This window comes from Spermophilus citellus, assembly GCF_964194105.1.
Source record: "Spermophilus citellus genome assembly, chromosome: 2".
Lineage (NCBI taxonomy): Eukaryota > Metazoa > Chordata > Mammalia > Rodentia > Sciuridae > Spermophilus > Spermophilus citellus.
This window is the reverse complement of record NC_138183.1, coordinates 129781438-129798600: the sequence shown is the minus strand read 5'-3', so window position 1 is coordinate 129798600 and position 17163 is coordinate 129781438. Positions and strand designations below refer to the sequence as shown.

Here is a 17163-nt window from a genome sequence, read left to right as displayed (position 1 = left end):
GCGGGTCTGGGTTGTCCATCCCATGGGAAGTGTCTCTCTCTCTCTCTCTCTCTCTCTCTCTCTCTCTCTCTCTCTCTCTCTTTCTCTCTCTCTCCCTATCTTCCTGTTGTGGTTGAATCTGGTAGGCTGGGTTACCCTCAAACAGCCTGGTCCACAGGTACTATGTTGGATATAGATTTCAGCAACTTGAGCCAAGTTGTGGTATGCAAATAAATCAGCTGTATCCTGTCTCACGGGGAATGGGGAAAACATCCCATGAAAGAAAGAATTATGTTTTATAAAAGAGAAGCACTTGCCTTAGGAGTCTGGCATTCAGGACCTGAGCTGATTGTTAACCTGTCCTGACACTTCCTGGACTGGCCAACAGTATCAGGATGCACTGAACACCCTGAGACTCACATTCCCATGTTCTGAACCCTGCTACACATAACCTGAATGGGAATTCATCCTCAGGATTCTGGAAATGTTACCAGCCTCTGCAGTGTGTGGGGATGAGTCCCTTCACAGTCTGGTTCAGCTACAGATTTTTGGACCTTGATGATATAACTTGAGTTCAGTCATTTTGAATGGGAAGTTAAAAAAGAATTTTGTGCAGTCTAAAGTGGTAACTTCGGGGACAAGTCTTTGAAATCTCCTTTCATCCAAACTCCCAAGATTTTACTCCTTGTCTTAAAGCTTAACAGTTTGCAAGGCACTTTTGATAATCTTTAACAATCTGTTAAAGGCAATGTTCACTGAACACACAAAAATAAAAGTAGAGGAGTAAAGAGTTTATGTCCCATGGTGGTGACAAAAGGCAGAGGCTACAGAACCCTGGTCAGTTTAACTATGGCCTGCTAAGCTACAGCTTCTGGCTGCCCTATGACAGAGAGACTCTGGGCTACATTCTCAGAAGCACTATGTCCTCCCTGCTCTATTGTGGCAGCCCCTATCCCTCTTGTCACCTGTCCTACTGCTGTCAGCTGCTTGTGGGCCCCAACCCCTTGCTAGCTGCAAGTGTAGTTCTCAATACAAATTAGCAGCAATGCAGGCAGGCTGAATGGCAAAGCCTCTTCCCCCATCCACGCTCCCCCTCCTTCCCTCTCTCTTGTTTTCATTGAGCCCTCTTCACAGGCGCCAGCTGCCTCATTAAAGAGCAGTCTTTATGCTGGGCTTCACCTGTACCCACCCTTAGCAGTAGCTGTTGAGCCCCATGGCCACACTGTCTGGCGGAGGCACAGAGAATGGAGGGAAGTCTGGCAGGCGAGCGGGAGAGGTATGGCTTTCCTTCTTTCTTGCCCTGAGCAGTTGGAGGAGGGCCAGCCGGGCAAGGGCAATGGTCAAGGGTTGGTGGGTGTCAGGGCTTCTCCATAAGGATGCCCTTTGCAGGACCTGGCCCAGAGAACTGGGACCAAGAACAGGGCCTTGTTCCAGAAGTTGCCTCTGCAAGACAGATCATTTGCCTGGCTAAGAAACAGGTGTGCCCAGGGCAGGAGGAGGGAGAGAGGAGGAAAGCTGGGTCAGAACTTCTGTGGGCTAGTGAAAAAGGAATTTCCACTTGCCAGACATCTAATGGCTGCCCAAGAAAGAGGACCCCACTCCTGCTCTCACCCACTTCCCCAGTGATGCTTGTGACTCTTCTCCTTCCAAGGTCCTGAATTAGGCAGGCTTTACCAAATGTCTCAACTTTTTATACTTATTTTCCTCTATTCCTTGCACCAGGGACCAACCCTTCCATCCATACCAACTATGCATGGCCATAAACCATCAACAATCACATTTTTTTTAGTGGTTCTTGAAGTTTTGATTTTCTCTACATGGCTAGGGCTCAGTTTTTAATTTTGAAATCCCTAGAGATCTGGCTGATGTGGGAAAGAAGTTTTCAAAAATTATCTCCCTGTATTCATAAAGGGAGAAGCCTATGGAATAGGCACCTCCCCTTCCACCATACCCTGCCCACGGAGTCTGGCTCTGGGCACCTTCCAGGGGAAGTGTGTGTCCTGTCAACCCCACCCTCTCCCACAGAGATCCCCCAGCCAATGAAAACCTTGCTCTCTTGGTTTTAGGCCAACTTAATCCTCCACACTTCTCTGGCACTTGAACTGTTTCACATCTGTCAAGGATCTGGGAAAAGTTACCAGATTGTGTGGTGTGAGTGTGTGTAGTGTGTCTGTGTGTGAGTGTATGCACTCATGCATGCATATCTTTTGTGTCACTTGTGTACATGTATAAGTATGTGTGTATGTATTATGTATGTTATGTGTGGTAGATGATGGGTGTGTGCACAGGTGTCTTCTGTATTCTATGCATGAAGATAGTATTGTGTGTGTGTTTGTATCATGAGAGAGTGGGTGTGTGCCTTTATGTGTACGTGTGAATGTATGTGTGCATGTTTTTCAGAGTGTGTACATGTATGCACATATGCGCATGTATGTATGTGTTGTATGGTGGAGTATATATGTGCATATGTGTGTTTGTGTGTGTGATGGAGTGTAGGCACATGAATGCATGTTTGCATTGTGTATGTGTGTCATAATGGGATATGTATATGCATACATATGTGGTAAGTATATACATATTTGCACTGTTTGTGTGTTGTGTATGTCATGTGTAGTGGAGTGAATGTGTTTGTTTTGTGGGTATATATGTATTGTGTATGTGCATGTACACACATACATGGTAGAGTGTGTGCATGTTTGCATTGTATGTAGTGTATGTGTATAGGTGTGGTGGAGTGTGTGATGTAGAGTAAGTGTGTGCATATATATGTGATTGTGTGTCTATGTGGTGGAGTGTGTAAGCATATGAGTGCATGTTTGCATTGTGTATGTATGTCATGTGGTGGAGTGTGTGTGCACATAGGGTACAGTGTGTGCATGTTTGCACTGAGTATGTGCGATGTGTGTTTATGTGTGTGTGTGGTAGAATCTGTATGTGTTGGAGTGTCTCCTTGTGTGTGTGCATGGGTGCATGCGCACATGTGGTTAGCCATGGGGAGGGTGGAGGGGCTGCATGCTCGGGCCAGCTCAGCTCAGACGCGGCACCAGGGTTGACTGGGACTGCTTCATCTCAGGCCAAGTCCTTCAACAGCAGAAGCCAGAGGGCCAAGCTCTGGTGAAAAGCCCTGATGTGCTACTGCCTCCCCTCCGACTGCCATGGGGACATTAAACCTTCAACGATCTGGGACTCTGACGGCTGGTTCTTGGTTCTCTGCCTGGAAAAACAGTAGGCGAATAGTAAAACCTTAAATTCTAACATGTGTAAGTTATACATCTTATTTTCATTTTCAGCCCATGTTCCCTCTGTAAGACATCAGGAAAAAATTACCGTCTGACTTCTAATATCTCAGTGGAGCATTTATCTCCCAGCTATGATAAGTGATCTTCAATATTTTTTTCCTTTCAGATTAAGAAACAAATTCATTTAATTTTCTTTATTGAATGTGCTCAGGCCTCCCCCAGCCCCCTGCCCAAGTCTTGGGAAGCCTTGGGCTGTTCCCCTTCTTGCTGGGCTGGTAACAGCTCTTCCTGCTGTGTGGATGGGTGGGTCCCTGTCTGGCACAGCCCTGCTCCTTAAGCCCTCTCAGTGGTCCCTTCCTGCCCACGGCAGAGTGACAGAGGGCAGTGGCTAGGCCTTTGGAATGTCCGGAGAGGTTAGCAGCGTGAAGTTGGAAAGCTGTAATCTGAACCTTATCTGACCTCCTTGGTCTGAAGGTCTGGTTTGGAGCTCTCAGAGTACTGGCTGTCTCCCAGGCTGCCACAGCGGATGCTTGCTGCTTGGTGTAACCTCGGCTGCAGCCCCTGCTTGGCCTTTCAGGGGTCTCCTCTGGTCCTGCTGCCAGAGGATCTAAGTGGGAACTGGACATGGCAAGGTGGCCCCTCCCCAGACACACTGGGAGGTCCATGATAATGGACTGAGAGCTATATGGAGTGTTCTGCCTGCTTGCTCTGTGGCACCAAGTGGTCACAGTGGGTGTGTCAGCCCAGCTCTCCAGACAGTTGCTCTATGCTGCAAAAGACCAGGTGTTAATTGGGTTGTGTCCTTTGTGACCATGTTAGGTGATTTGCTTTCTCTCTTGTGCATTTTCAGATTGCATCCTCTGTGAACTTAATGATCAGGGCTGCAACACTCTATCGGGGCCACAACCTCTATCAGGTTGTAGTTCCTCGATTCTATTTCTCCTTTCACAATAGCAATCAGTTCTTTTGCACATGGGTTTTGATAAAGAAGTTTAACACTGAATATGAGACCTGCATCGTGTGTGTGTGTGTGTGTGTATGTGTGTGTGTGTGTGTGTGTATGTGTGTGTGTGTGTATTGAACCCAGGGACTTGTGCATGCTAGCCAAGCACTCGACCACTGAGCCATACCCTCAGCACACATCCCCCAGCCTACATTCCCCCACCCTTTTTTTTAAGTACTGAGGATTGAACCCAGTCCTTTATGCACACTAGGCCAGCACTCTACCACTGAGCAACATCCCTAGCCTGCATCTACCTTTGTGACTCTGGGCCATTCATCCCCACCTCTCCATTTCCTTAACCATAAGAAGGAGATAGTAACCTTTCTGTACCTATCTTGGAGGGTTATTGGGAAATTCAAATATAACAGTGTGTGATAAATGTATTAAAACAAAATATATGTAAAAGAAATAGCTCACCAAGAAAACATTTATCACTCGCCTCCCATGTAAAGCACTATGTAGGCTACTGGAGATTAAATAAAGAATGTAATGACACCACCTCAAAAAATAATATGGCAGGAGGAGAGTTGAGGCCAAGTGAAGAATCGCATGGTGTGAAAAGTCCCATACCCAGCACAGACACACAGTGCTATGGGACTGCAGAGAAGGAGTGTCCGGGAGCAGGGACTAGAAAGAGTAAGAGCTGCCTGGCAATTAGGATAAAACTGCAAACTGCAGTGAGGTTGGGAGGGCCGTTCACTAAGGAGCTGGCAAACATTTTTAAGTACCCTAATTATAGGATTGGTCTGGGGTTTGCAGAAAGCTCTGGTGGCACTGTGGAGGAGGGAAGTAGAGCTTCATCGTCTTCATCATCATCATTACACTCAGGTGGACTGGACGTGGCTCCACGGGTATCTGAGTGATTGGCCTGCCCTTCTGAGGCTGGGGCAAGCTGCCCCCATCAGGAATGACTTCCTCTGGGCTTTGTCTCCTCTCACTCTAGGGAGTCTCCGGTGGACTGCAGCGTTAGCAAATGTAGCAAGCTTGTAGGAGGAGACGAGTCCAACCCTATGAACTACAACAGCTACATGGACGAGAAGAACGGCCCCCCTCCTCCCAACATGACCACCAACGAGAGGAGAGTCATTGTGCCCGCAGGTACCTTGGGAACCAGGCTGCCTGGCCAGCATTCACTTTACCATTCCTTGGGGGCTGTAGTGGAAGGGTAGGCCTGCTCCACGGGGCATTGAAACCTTACCTGGTACCCTAGTCTCCATGGAAATGCAAAATTAGGAAAGCTGTTCATCTTCCCTGACTCCCTAGCTGCCATCCAAGACAGGGTCCCAATTTTCAGCAGAACACCGAAGTGCTGGTTTCAGAAGCCCCACTCTCAAACAGGGCACATCACATACTCTACACCAGTGGCCTGGTACCCTAGGATGAGACCTGCTGAGGCTCAGAGGCAAGGCTACCTCATCCCAAAAGAAGTCCATGAACTCCCAGACCTAGCCATCCCTGTCTTTAAGGAGGAGGGTGGCTACTGATGCCCCCCCTCCCTTCAGGCATGTACTTCCTGGCATCTGCTGGGTTCCACCTTTCCAAAATTACAGCCAGCTCTTTCAGTTTTAAAATAGAAATGACTATATTTAACAAACGGAGTGCCTTCACACGTGTGCCACAAGTTATGTCATTATGTAAAAATAGTCTCTTTTTCCGAGGTATTGGTGCTGTTGGTTACAGAAAATAAAACCATTGTTCAATTCTTCAGTCCACTGGCCGGACACGCTGCCTGGGCTTGCACTCACTAGCAAGCCCTGCCACCCGGACACAAAGGGAGTTTGAAAACTGCCACGTGTAGAACGGGTGCCAGGTAGTAGGAGCAAGAAAGTCCAGATCTTAAACAGAGTGAATTACAGGGAGGGACCAAAACTAACCTTACCAAAATAGCTCCACCAAAGAGACTAACTCCCTCCATTTGTAAAAGTGAAAAGGCAGTTGTGTCTCAGGACAGAGGATCAGACGACTCTCTGAGGTAGTCCAGAAAAATGTGTTGGTCTAAAGGCACGATTTTGAGATGGGACCATACTTCCAAGGAAAGCTGTACCTCACCATATCCTGGGACCACAGCCCATCCATGTGTTCTGGACTAAACTCTAGGGGAGATGAAGGTGTAAAGTAGGGAAGAGTGAGGCAGGAGAGGAGGGGGTTGTGGGAATTGTTCTGTACCTTACAATATTTACAAACTGTTCAAGTTCCTTCTTCCACTAACAAAAGAAGAGGAAGAAGAGTTTAATTTCTGGAGTGCTTTCCAGCTGCCAGGCATAAGATAAATTTGCTTTATCTTATGTCATTTAATGTTTGGTCTCCTGCCTCCTTCAGGGGATCAGCTGGTGATCATTAGCCCAGGTGCATCTTCTCCCTACTCACAGACAATGCGACTATGTTGTTAAAAACTAACATGGTGGGGACTCTCAATGCTTCCCCAGGAAAGGCAGAGCCTTCCTTGCTCACTGGGTATCAAGCTCTCCTGCTTCAGTCTAGCACAAGAAGAGAATCTTGGGGGACTAAAGCATTAGGGGATCACATTGTCTCTGAACCAATTTGTTGGCACCATCTCATTTTGGTAGTGATTTTGGGCAGGCTTATGGAAAGAGGACACAAATGGCCAGAATGGTGGGTTGACCCTCTCACTCTTAACTGATATTGACATGCTTTCAAAGGGAATAGCAAAATGTTGGACTTCAGTGGGGCAAGTGAACTGTAGCAGGAATGATGAAAATAGTGTCAATTCATATCAAACATTTTCAAAGCACTTTGCCTAAGGAATTCATGAGCTATGGATTTGCTTCATTATTTGGCCACTGGCTAGATCTTTAAGAATTATCCTCAGAAATTTTGGCTTTCTCCTGGTCAGCCTCTGGACATAAGGGAAAGTCTCATTTGGGCAGGTCCACAAATCAAAGCAATAAAACATTAGTGGAACAACCAATTGAATTTATGATGGGATTTTAAGACAAGTATAAATGAGCACCCTAGTTAATCACTAGCTCCATGTTCAGATGGGAAGAAACTAGGACTAAATCATCCAGGAAATACATTTGGAAGAGTTTAGCATGATCCAGAGTGGAAGATTTATAATTCATTGTGCTGTAGAGGGAGAGAAATAATATTGTGATAGAGCCCAAAGCAAGGGAGGAAATAATATAATAAATAAAATATAGGGTATAAAATTGAATTTGAGGCCTTGGATACTAAAAGTGAGGAATTAGGAGAAGTGAAGGATGAAATAATATGCTACATAATCCAACTCCCTCCAGGACATTTTTCTTTAGAATTCTGAAATGGTGCAAACGTATTTCCATTTACCAATGGTCCGTGCCTAATTGCTGCTGGAGAGTAAAAGTAAAAAAAGCAAGAAATTTATCTGAAAGAGACAAATGCACACTTGTACAATGAAGCTTTAGAGGAGCTCTGCTTTTTGGCACAAGGGCTTTGTAACTTACAGGTGAGTAATTGAGGATGGTGCGGAGGCAAGAGGGGAGGGGGCTTTGGGAAGACTTCAGGTGAAACCCCAAAACAGATTCTTACCAGCTGTGGGTCTTTGTGCAAGAGACTTGAACATCTATGACTCCACTTTCCATCTGTAGAATGGGGAGAACCAATTTTGCCAGGTTTCCTTGATGAGTAAAAGTGGGATGAATGGAGGAGCTGATGCATCCCCCAGCTGTGCTACCACTGGTAACAGGGTCGTGGATTGTTGGTATGACGTGCAGCAGCAGCCTGTGACTTGCATCCCCAAATTCTCCTCTTAAAGGGGTCCTCCAGCACACACTCTGCACTGCTCCCATGCATGTGTGGTGCTGGGCACATTGTAAGCCATACCCAGCCCTGACACCCAGATGCTTTCATATAAAAACCAAGGCGAGATGGAGAACCCTGCCAAAGGCACACAGCCAGCAGAAATCCCCCTAAAAGCTCTGGGCAATGCCCTCTGGTGAGGCAATAGAACCTTGCCTTCTTCCCTAGTGCTCTCCTAAGCATCAAACCCTGTTCCCATCTTTGCCAAGAGCCTTCACAGTCTCTGTAGAATGAGTGTGTGAATTGATTGCTAGGGAGCACAGATATTCCTGCCAAATAAGCATGCTAAATAAAACAGGTCATGTAAAAGTCAGGGGTGACCCACTGCCTTGTAATAAAATTCAAGTCTCTCCTCCTCCAGGAAGCCTACTAGGACTCTCCACATTCACATTCTTCTCTGCCACCCAGGACCCTTGAACTACCACCATGAAATCCACTGCTTAGTTATTGCTTTGCTACTATTTTATGATAGGTATTGGGTGGGGGCAGAGTAAGAGCCATATAGTTGTCTTCTATGATGAGCATAATTTAAGGTATTTGTTGGACCCAATAACAATTGGTTGACGAGTGAAGACATGGGTTCCAGATGTAACAAGGGATAAGGAATAAGGGTCCTACTTAGTACAGAACATGAAAGTGCACCCCACACACCTGGCTGAGGACTTGTGAGGGTCCCATGGTGGCATGGCCATTGTCCTTACATTGCTCAAATTCACTCACGGCTAAAAGTTTCCTGTCTTTAACATAATTTCTAATCTTTGAGTATTTAAATATCCTAAAGATGTTTGGGGAATGATCTGGTGGACATTTCAACATGGCTGTCCCCAAAAGGGAAAAACCCAGATTGGATTCATGTCAAACACCACTGGGTCTTCCAACCATGCAGATGGGATTGCTATAAAAGTTCATGCACAGATATTTCTTTTATATAGACATCTGAGGGATTGGTGCTCTTTCTTGAAATCATTATTGTTCTTAAAAACACAGATGGTCCCCCTTTCCAGAGACAGTGGTCCCTGGATCCATGCAATTGTGTCTATTTTCATTTTGATGCCACTTTTCTCAGGGAAAGGTCTCAATTGCCCTCCAAGATCTTTAAGGGGCATCCTGTCAGGGGGCAGCTAAGAGCCTTCCCAGAGAGCTAAGTGGTTCAGGCAGCACCAGCTGCCATGGGGTCAGATGGGCTGCTCTGAGGGGGGTCATCTAAAAGGGAACTAGCAAAGGGAGAGAGAGAGGAAGGGGGAAGGAAAGGGGACAGGAGGGAGAGAAATGGAGAGAGGAAAGGGGAGAGAAAGAGGGGAGAAGGAAAAAGAGGGAAGAAAGCAGAGAAAGACATAGGGGAGGGGGAGGGAGGAAAGAAAAAGATGGACAGAAGAGAGAGAGGGAAAGGGGAGAGAAAGGGAGAGAGAAAGATAGAAAGAGGTGGAGAGAGGAAGGGAAAGAGAAAAGAAAGGGAGAAAGCCAGAGACGGAGAGAAATGAGGGAAGAAAGAGAGGAAGATTGAAAAAGAGGGAAGAAAGAAAGAAGAGAGAAGGAGGGAGACAGAGATAGGAAGAGAAGGGAGGAGGAGAGGGAAGAGAGAGAAAGGGGGACTTCTAGACTGTGTGAGCAGCCTTCCTTGCTGACCTCTCCTCTCCTCTACAGACCCCACACTGTGGACGCAGGAGCACGTGCGGCAGTGGCTAGAATGGGCGATAAAGGAGTATGGCTTGATGGAGATTGACACCTCCTTTTTCCAGAACATGGATGGCAAGGAACTGTGTAAAATGAACAAGGAGGACTTCCTCCGAGCCACCTCGCTCTACAACACGGAAGTGCTGTTGTCACACCTCAGTTACCTCAGGGAAAGTAAGTGCCAAGGGCCCAGGTCTTGGAGAAAGCTCTGTGGGGCTTGCTGGGTTCCCCACAGGTCAGGAAAGGGGGTCACTGAGGCCTAGGAGTGGTACCCTTGGGGCTGCAACCCCTCAAGGTCATTTGGGCTCCTACAGACCCTTCAAAGCTCAGACTCAATCCTGAGTTATCAAGGGAAGCAAAATAGGCAATGCAGAAAAACTAGGGTGCTGTGACATGGGGGTTGGGGGTCAACAGAGGCTAGTTACTCTGGTCCTATGAAAGCCTCATTCTAGAAGTTACTTCTGCTCATAATTATGTAGACAGGGAAGGTCTGGCTGGCGTTTTCCTAAGAAATGATTTAAAGTTCCTGCAGGAAACTGAGTTTGTGCATTTGGGATTTAAGTTTTGAAAACTGACATAGTAACTTCCTCTTATCCTGGGGCCACTCGGATGCCCCCTGACCCTGCTTTACAGGCTGCTTCCTGCACACTTATTTGCTGAACAGGGAGAGTAGCCCATGCCACCAGGGTGATAGGATCTACAGGAAGCTTTCTCCTGGTATAGCCTGGAGAACAACAACATCAAAAAAGCTTTGGAAAAGGAGAGCTTAAGAAAGAAAGGGTTTATCTACTATGAGGCTCCCCAGCACCAAGTGCCCATCAGTTCAATGTGAATTTCATTTGATATAAACTGTACACAGAGCAGAGAATGGGACCTGCTCTGAAAATCTCAGCCTTAACTCTTCACCAGGTGATATAGCAGTACTACTTCTAATTGCTTTAGAGTTGTTCTGTGGCCCGAAATCACAGTACTAAGATTAGGGAGTTGAAGCCAGGGGAAGACAATGTGTGCTCATCTATGCAGGGGTATCCTCGTGGCCAGGCCTGTCCAGACAGTGGGCAGGCTCTGGATGTAGTATTGACTATTAGTGGCCAAAGGGGCTGGGACTATTAAAGACTTAAGTTTTGGGAAAGAGTTTGTTGATATAGTCCCCTTCAAAAGCTGAGGTCTTAGTACCTACACAGCCACCTTTCCTGGTCTGGTGGCCTCTGAGTTGGTTTGTGCCTTATTTGCTTTCTGTTGCTCAGTGGGTCTTTAACTCCCCCACCCCCTTATGATCTGCTGTCTTAAGGCAACCGCACAAAGTGCACTGTGGGGAGTGGGGGGCAATACACACTAGCTGGAAAAATATTTTAAATGTCTTTGGAAGTTTCCACCCGTCCTATCCCTCCGGGCTATCCGGTCACCTCTCCCAGGCGTCTGGGAACCAGTGGGTGAGAGTGGATGACGCAGTGTATGTTAGCACCAGAGCAATGACCTCATGTCTGAGTCTTGCTGCAATATGAGGTCAGTCCAAGAAGCAGCCGTTTCAGAAAGGGGGCCATTTTCCATCGAGTTTCTCTAAGCTTTGGATGATGCTAATCATCATTTCTAAGGATCTGTATTTCTCTGGCTTTAAGTCTTCATAGAATGATGGGGGAAAGAATCTTTGACTGGAATCGTGCAATGATCCAGAAAGGGCAGGGGCAGAGGGAGGCCTACAGAAGGTGGGTGCAAGAAGAAGACAGCAAGGCAGAGCAGCAGTCAGATCTGCTTTTCTGCCCCTCCTAGCATCAGCAGGAGGCTGAGATCCCTGAATCTTTTCCTTCTTTGTGAGAGAAGAGATGACAGCAGTGTGATATTCATATCACATAGGTCACATTATATCATTTATGATACATATGATATGATATTTGATATACAATATCATATTCATATATCACATAAAGAACCTAGTAATTTTTGGCTCCACTGTAGAGATCTTTGTTGGGAGTGTGTCCAAGTGCATTCAGAGTCAATAAGCGGGGGAAGCCCATTCAGGCCATGGACCCATAAGCCTGGTTTTCTGACTGGTCTATAAACAGCCCAAATCCCCTTGGTACTTTCTGTCACCAAGAACCTGAGTCATAGACACTGAAATAAGACAAATACCTGTGGCTCAAAATGCCCAGGAATATGAGGAGGTGGCGGTTGGTGACCCTCAGGAGACTTCCTACTGGAGGAGGGTAGAAAGCAAGAGTGAATAGTAAGTAACCCAGTAGTGAATAAAGAGGGGGGACAGAGCTTGAAATATGGGGGTAAAACATGGCATGAAAAAGGGTTGCTTCTTTCTATGAACATATGTAGACATCAAAGAAGATGCCTCTAAAGCAATCAAAATACAAAATTTCTAGAAAGGGGATTAATAATAGAGCAACTTTCAGAGTTGAGAGGAGATGGAATCAAGCTTGGCTATGGAAGGCCTTGGAAAGCACGGGACAGATTTCCAGAACCAGGAAGATGGTTGGGTGACAGCAGTGCATGATGGGAAGTCGCTCTGGCATTAAAGGTTTACTGTGAAAAAAACGAGCAGTGCTTATGATACCAGCTGAAATGGGAGAGCTCACTGTAAGGTGGTCTGTGCATCAACATAAAAACCAGGTCTGCCTGACAAAGCAAAGATTAAGACGGTGTATTAAGTCTTAAAAAAAAAAAAAAAAAAGAAAAGAAAAAGAAAACTTGTCCCAACGTAGTGTTGTAAGAGCCTGTTGAGGAATCTAGACTTGAAACTTCCTTATTCATGTTTCTTCCTCATTGGTGTCCTTCTTGGGGTCCAGCTTCTGGGACCCTCTATTTGGATGGTGGCTGGCTGCTAGGACATCTGTCTGCAGGAGGCCAAGTGCCAGTGACTGTCAGCTCTCTGGATTGCTGTGAACTCCCTCAGGCTGACCAACATGTCTTCAAATACTTTATAGTTTTTCCAGACTGACTTCCAGTAGATGATTTGCGCTTAGGAGGGAGGCCAGTTCTTGGGGAAAAGGTTAAGTCAACTGAATTGAGACAAGGGGAAGGGGTGCTAATTCCTGTGCCTGTCATCTTGTCCTTTTGTTGGAGAGGGGGGCTGAGTACAAACATTTATAATTTAGCAAGAAGTGGAAGAAAGATAGTAGAGATTCCAGATGCAGATGGAAGTACAGGAGGGTAAAGGGTAGCCAGTAGAGGAAAACTGGGGATCAGAACCTGTGTGAGGATTGTTATAGGTAAAAATTGGTGGCACTGTTCTGATCTAATCTTTCTGAATTATTCTAGAAAAAGGGACACCTTATAGGATAAGAAAATCTGGCATCAAATTTATACTTTCACAAAAGGTGCTTGACTGTTTATTCTGGTTGTCTGGGGAGGGGAGCTCTACTTTTAAATTTTAAATTTAAAGATGAATTTTCCAGGGTGAGGAAGAAATAGCAGTGTCTCAAGTCCCTCATGCTAGGATTTATCCAGCCTGCCTGGAGGTGCCTGGCTTCACATTGGGCATTTCAGCTGTCCCAGACAGAGTAGCTTTGTAACACCACCCACACTTGAAATTCAAGGACTGAGAGGGCTGGGTCTGGTTAGGATGCCTCAGTTCTTGGGGAATGCTTAAATCTTTAAGAATGCTTAAATCTCCTGGAAATAAGACAGGCCAGCATCTGCCTAGATGTCATTCACTTTACATAGACAGGGTGCCCCCTAGTGGACACCAAGTGGACCACTCTTAGAATCCCCATTTCAAAGCCAAAGCAACTGAGGCCTGACACTCTTCAGGAATTGGTTCAAAGGCATCCAGGCACTGAAAAGCACCTGTCCTGGTCTCTAAGCCTCAGGCCTCTGAAGTCCCAGACTGCGACTTGACCCCAAGCCTCATGCTACTGCAGATGACAGGTCTATCTTGGCGAGAGATGCCCCGACCCACAGTCAACAGCAAGCCAACCTGCACCACACTTGCCTCCTCTTCCCAGCCTGAGAGTTAGCCTCACTCTTCCAGGGCTTCCACTCAAAGGGCCAGGCCACTTACCCCACAGTGTTTTGTTTTTATGTGTACCAAGAGATAAGTGCTTTCCAAAAAACTTTCCTGTGGCCTCCTGGAATGAGGCAGATTAAGCCAAATCTATCCTCCGCCAACCCCTCTCTCTTCCCCCACAGAGCCCCAAGCTCTGGGCTTGATTGGCAGCCCCACCAGAATCTCTCCCAGACACACCCCGTGGGGCAGAGGCTGTGTTTGCAAAAGGCAGGCTGCGGGAAATGAGATTGGGCCCCTGGAAAGATGAGGCTGGGACCTGGCAGTTCAGCCTCAGGGCCACTGGGGGGAGTTTGGGGATGTCCAAGAGTCCAGAAGCTCCTGGGAGGAGGGGGCAGCCAGAAGCAGAAGGAAGAAGAAGGCTTTTTGTTTGGTTTGGTTTTTCCTTTAACAAACTAGTTGGGTTTGTATGTCTTTCTGGGTCTGACCTAAGAAACTGTGTTTTCAAACAGTGGCAGCTTAAGAGAATGAAATATATTGTGTGGCAGGGAGACCACAGGAAAGGTATCTATCTTGATTCCCATTTTTAATTTAAACTTAATGGAAAACACATTTTTCGTCTTGTAGTATTCCCACCTGCGACCTCAGATGGTTGGGCAAAGGTGATGGATCGGGGCAATCATGCTGGTGAAGAAGTATCCCTTCCAGGTCCAGGTTTGGCCAGGAAAGAACAGGATTCCAGCAGGACAAAAGGCCAGATCGCCCTGGACTCAGCACTCAGCCAGGCCTGTTGTTTAGGAGTCTGACCGCCCTGCCCTGCCCCCTCCAGCCCATCCCACCCACACTCAGCTAGAGCCATTGACTGCGCAGAAAAGGGAGACCTGGCTCAATAGGCTGACGATGAGGGATGAGGGGCGCTGGTGGATTCTATGGCAACAGCGAGGCCCAAACAAAGGCTTTGACATTGGGACGCTGCTCCAGGTGTCTCCCATGCTCCAGGTGTCCCAGATGAAAAGCAGGTTAGGCAAAGGGAATATGGAACTAAAGAAAGCACCCTCCTCCGCGGGTGGAAGTGGGGGTTGCCCCACACCTGCAAAGCTTCATGGTGCCCATTCCCATCTCCTTTCAGATCCCAGATTCTGTATCCAGGGACAGATGGACTCAAAAATGGAAAATTATCTTTTCCTGATGCTCTTACTTTGGGAAGGCAATTCCAATCAGCAGCAGTTACTTTGTGCATTTAAGAGAAAAATGTGCTGTGAATAAATAAATATATACATGCATATATATCTACACACATATACATATGTACATACATCAAATAACCAAGTAAATGGATGTTCCCATTGACGAATAACATACAGAATATTGCAAAAATTGCAAGGGCACAGTTGGGGGAATTATCACAAAAATGCATTCACTCACTTTCATAGGCACCACCCATCCCAAGTCAAGGAGTAGAAGAGAGGCATACTCCCTCTCTCCATCACTACTAACTCTTCTCCCCAAAGTTAACCACCACCCTGCTTTTCAACACCAAACATGAGTTTTGCCAGTTTCTTTGATTTGGCTTAGAGGCTGCAGGAGCTGGTGGTGGACTGAGGATTTGTAGAGAGATCAGATGGGATCCTGCCTTCTGCAACTTCTGGCTGTGTGATCCTGAGCAAATAACTTGTCTTCTTTGAATGTTGATCTCCTCATCTGTAAAAGAGGGATTAATGTGATACTGACTTTGTATGACTCATGCAAGGACTAAGAGAGAGAATAGATAGAAAAGCGTCTGGCACCTCATACATGCATTGTCCAAGGGCATTGGCTTCTGTCTTTCCCGTTCTAGCCTGTTGACTCTGAGAAGTGGGGGTTAGGAAACCTTAGGAGATGAACAGCATGCTAGGTTGGCTCCAGGTCAGCCCAGAGAGGTCCTCAAAGCAGGAGAAATAAATTCAAAGCGACTAGGAAGGAGGCCCGACTCTAGGAAGGACTTTCCTGCATCAGAACAAGTTCTCTTATGAAAAGAGTTTCTATATCATTCTCTATAGCCTGGGGACCTGGTTTAAAAAATTAGAGAAGAGAATGTGGGTCCCTTGGGAGAGAGACAAGAGGCCTCTGGCCTGCCCCTCCTCAGGAATGAAACTTGAACCAAGAACAAACTTTGGGCAAAACCCTTTTCCTAGGTTGCCATGAAATATGTATTTCATGCAAGCTTTGGAGAGGTTATACGACCCTTTCTCTTGGCTTTCTGGGAGTTTCCTGTGGAATTCACATGTGCCCAAGGAAGAACTTTCACCAGGGGGGAAATTTAATAAATGTGGTTTATCTAAGCTTCGTGCTCTCCGCTAACTTTGCACTAATGATTCAGGCATTTTGCTCCTCAGAGACCGTCATTTTTCTTTATTTGCTCCAGCAGTGAGGTTTCAGCCTCAGGGAGAGAATGTCGGGGACAGAGATGCAGACATTCTTTTATTCCTGAGATTCTTTTGAATTCCCTTGGAACATTTGATTCCTTTGCTTAACCTCCTTTCGGTCTCGGAGGATTATTTCTTATTGCAGCAGAACCCATTCATAACTCTAATTTCAAAAAGGCAAGACAAAGGCTCAGCAACCTCTCCTCTAAAGGGTTTTATTGTATGTAATTGTGGTGTCTTGGGAAAAGGGGAATAAAAATAGTAATGACAACAGCTAGCATTTATTGAGCACTTACTATGAACCAGGATCTGTTCTGAGCTTTACACACACAGAGGATTTTACTTAATCCTCACAACATCCCTATCAGGAAGGTTGTTACTATCAATCTCTTGTCCAGATGAGAGGTGTGTGGCTCGGATGAGATAAATGGATAGAGGTCATAAAGCTTATCATTGGTAAGAGGCAGGTCTAATTTTAAACTCATTTGCATAATGACCTCCACCAAAATGAAGTCGTCCCAGCCCCACTTTATCACTGATATTCTTGAGAATGGAATCACCAAATGGTAGCCAATTCTTGGTATCGCATTCAGGTGACAGTGTCATTCATAAAACAGTCTCCACATATCTGCACTTTGGCATATAGCAGTCTCCAGGAGTTGCCCCACTCCTGGCTAGAACTGTTTCAGGACCAGAAGGAACAGTCACCCAAGCTAAAAGTCATATGTCCTAGCAGTTGGAAGATTCTTCTAAAATCCGACTCCTCGAGGTCTGGTCTGGTAAGGCTCACAGCTTCTCTGAGGCACACAACCCCACGCCCACAGCTGGGTGAGGCAGTGAGGTGGCAGCCCTGCTTCAGCTTCCCCTCCAAGACAGGACTAAAAATAGGTGTGTCTGACAGCCCATTCCCAGCCTGGCACCCCGTCAGTCCCCTTAGCCACGAGCAGCAGAAGGAAGGGTTGTTCAGAAAGACTTTCTCAGCCTCAAACACATGTGCCAAGCTTACGGTATCCTTTGTGAAAGCAGATCCCAGCCTTAGTTCTGATGGCGTTTTAAAATTTCCCCAGGAGAATCATGACAAGAATTCCTCAAATGCTTAAATTTTATAAAATA

At 46.4% G+C, this 17163-nt stretch overlaps 1 protein-coding gene across 3 annotated transcripts in view; it reads left to right on the top strand.

Moving 5' to 3' along the window:
* FLI1 (Fli-1 proto-oncogene, ETS transcription factor) overlaps positions 1 to 17163 on the top strand; it is a 125463-nt gene that overhangs the window by 77323 nt on the left and 30977 nt on the right. For all 3 annotated transcript variants that reach the window (XM_081281546.1, XM_081281545.1, XM_081281544.1), the window contains 2 exons: positions 5165 to 5319; positions 9664 to 9867. In XM_081281546.1, coding sequence (XP_081137672.1) covers positions 5165 to 5319; positions 9664 to 9867 — 359 coding nt within the window. The remainder of the gene's footprint in view (positions 1 to 5164; positions 5320 to 9663; positions 9868 to 17163) is intronic.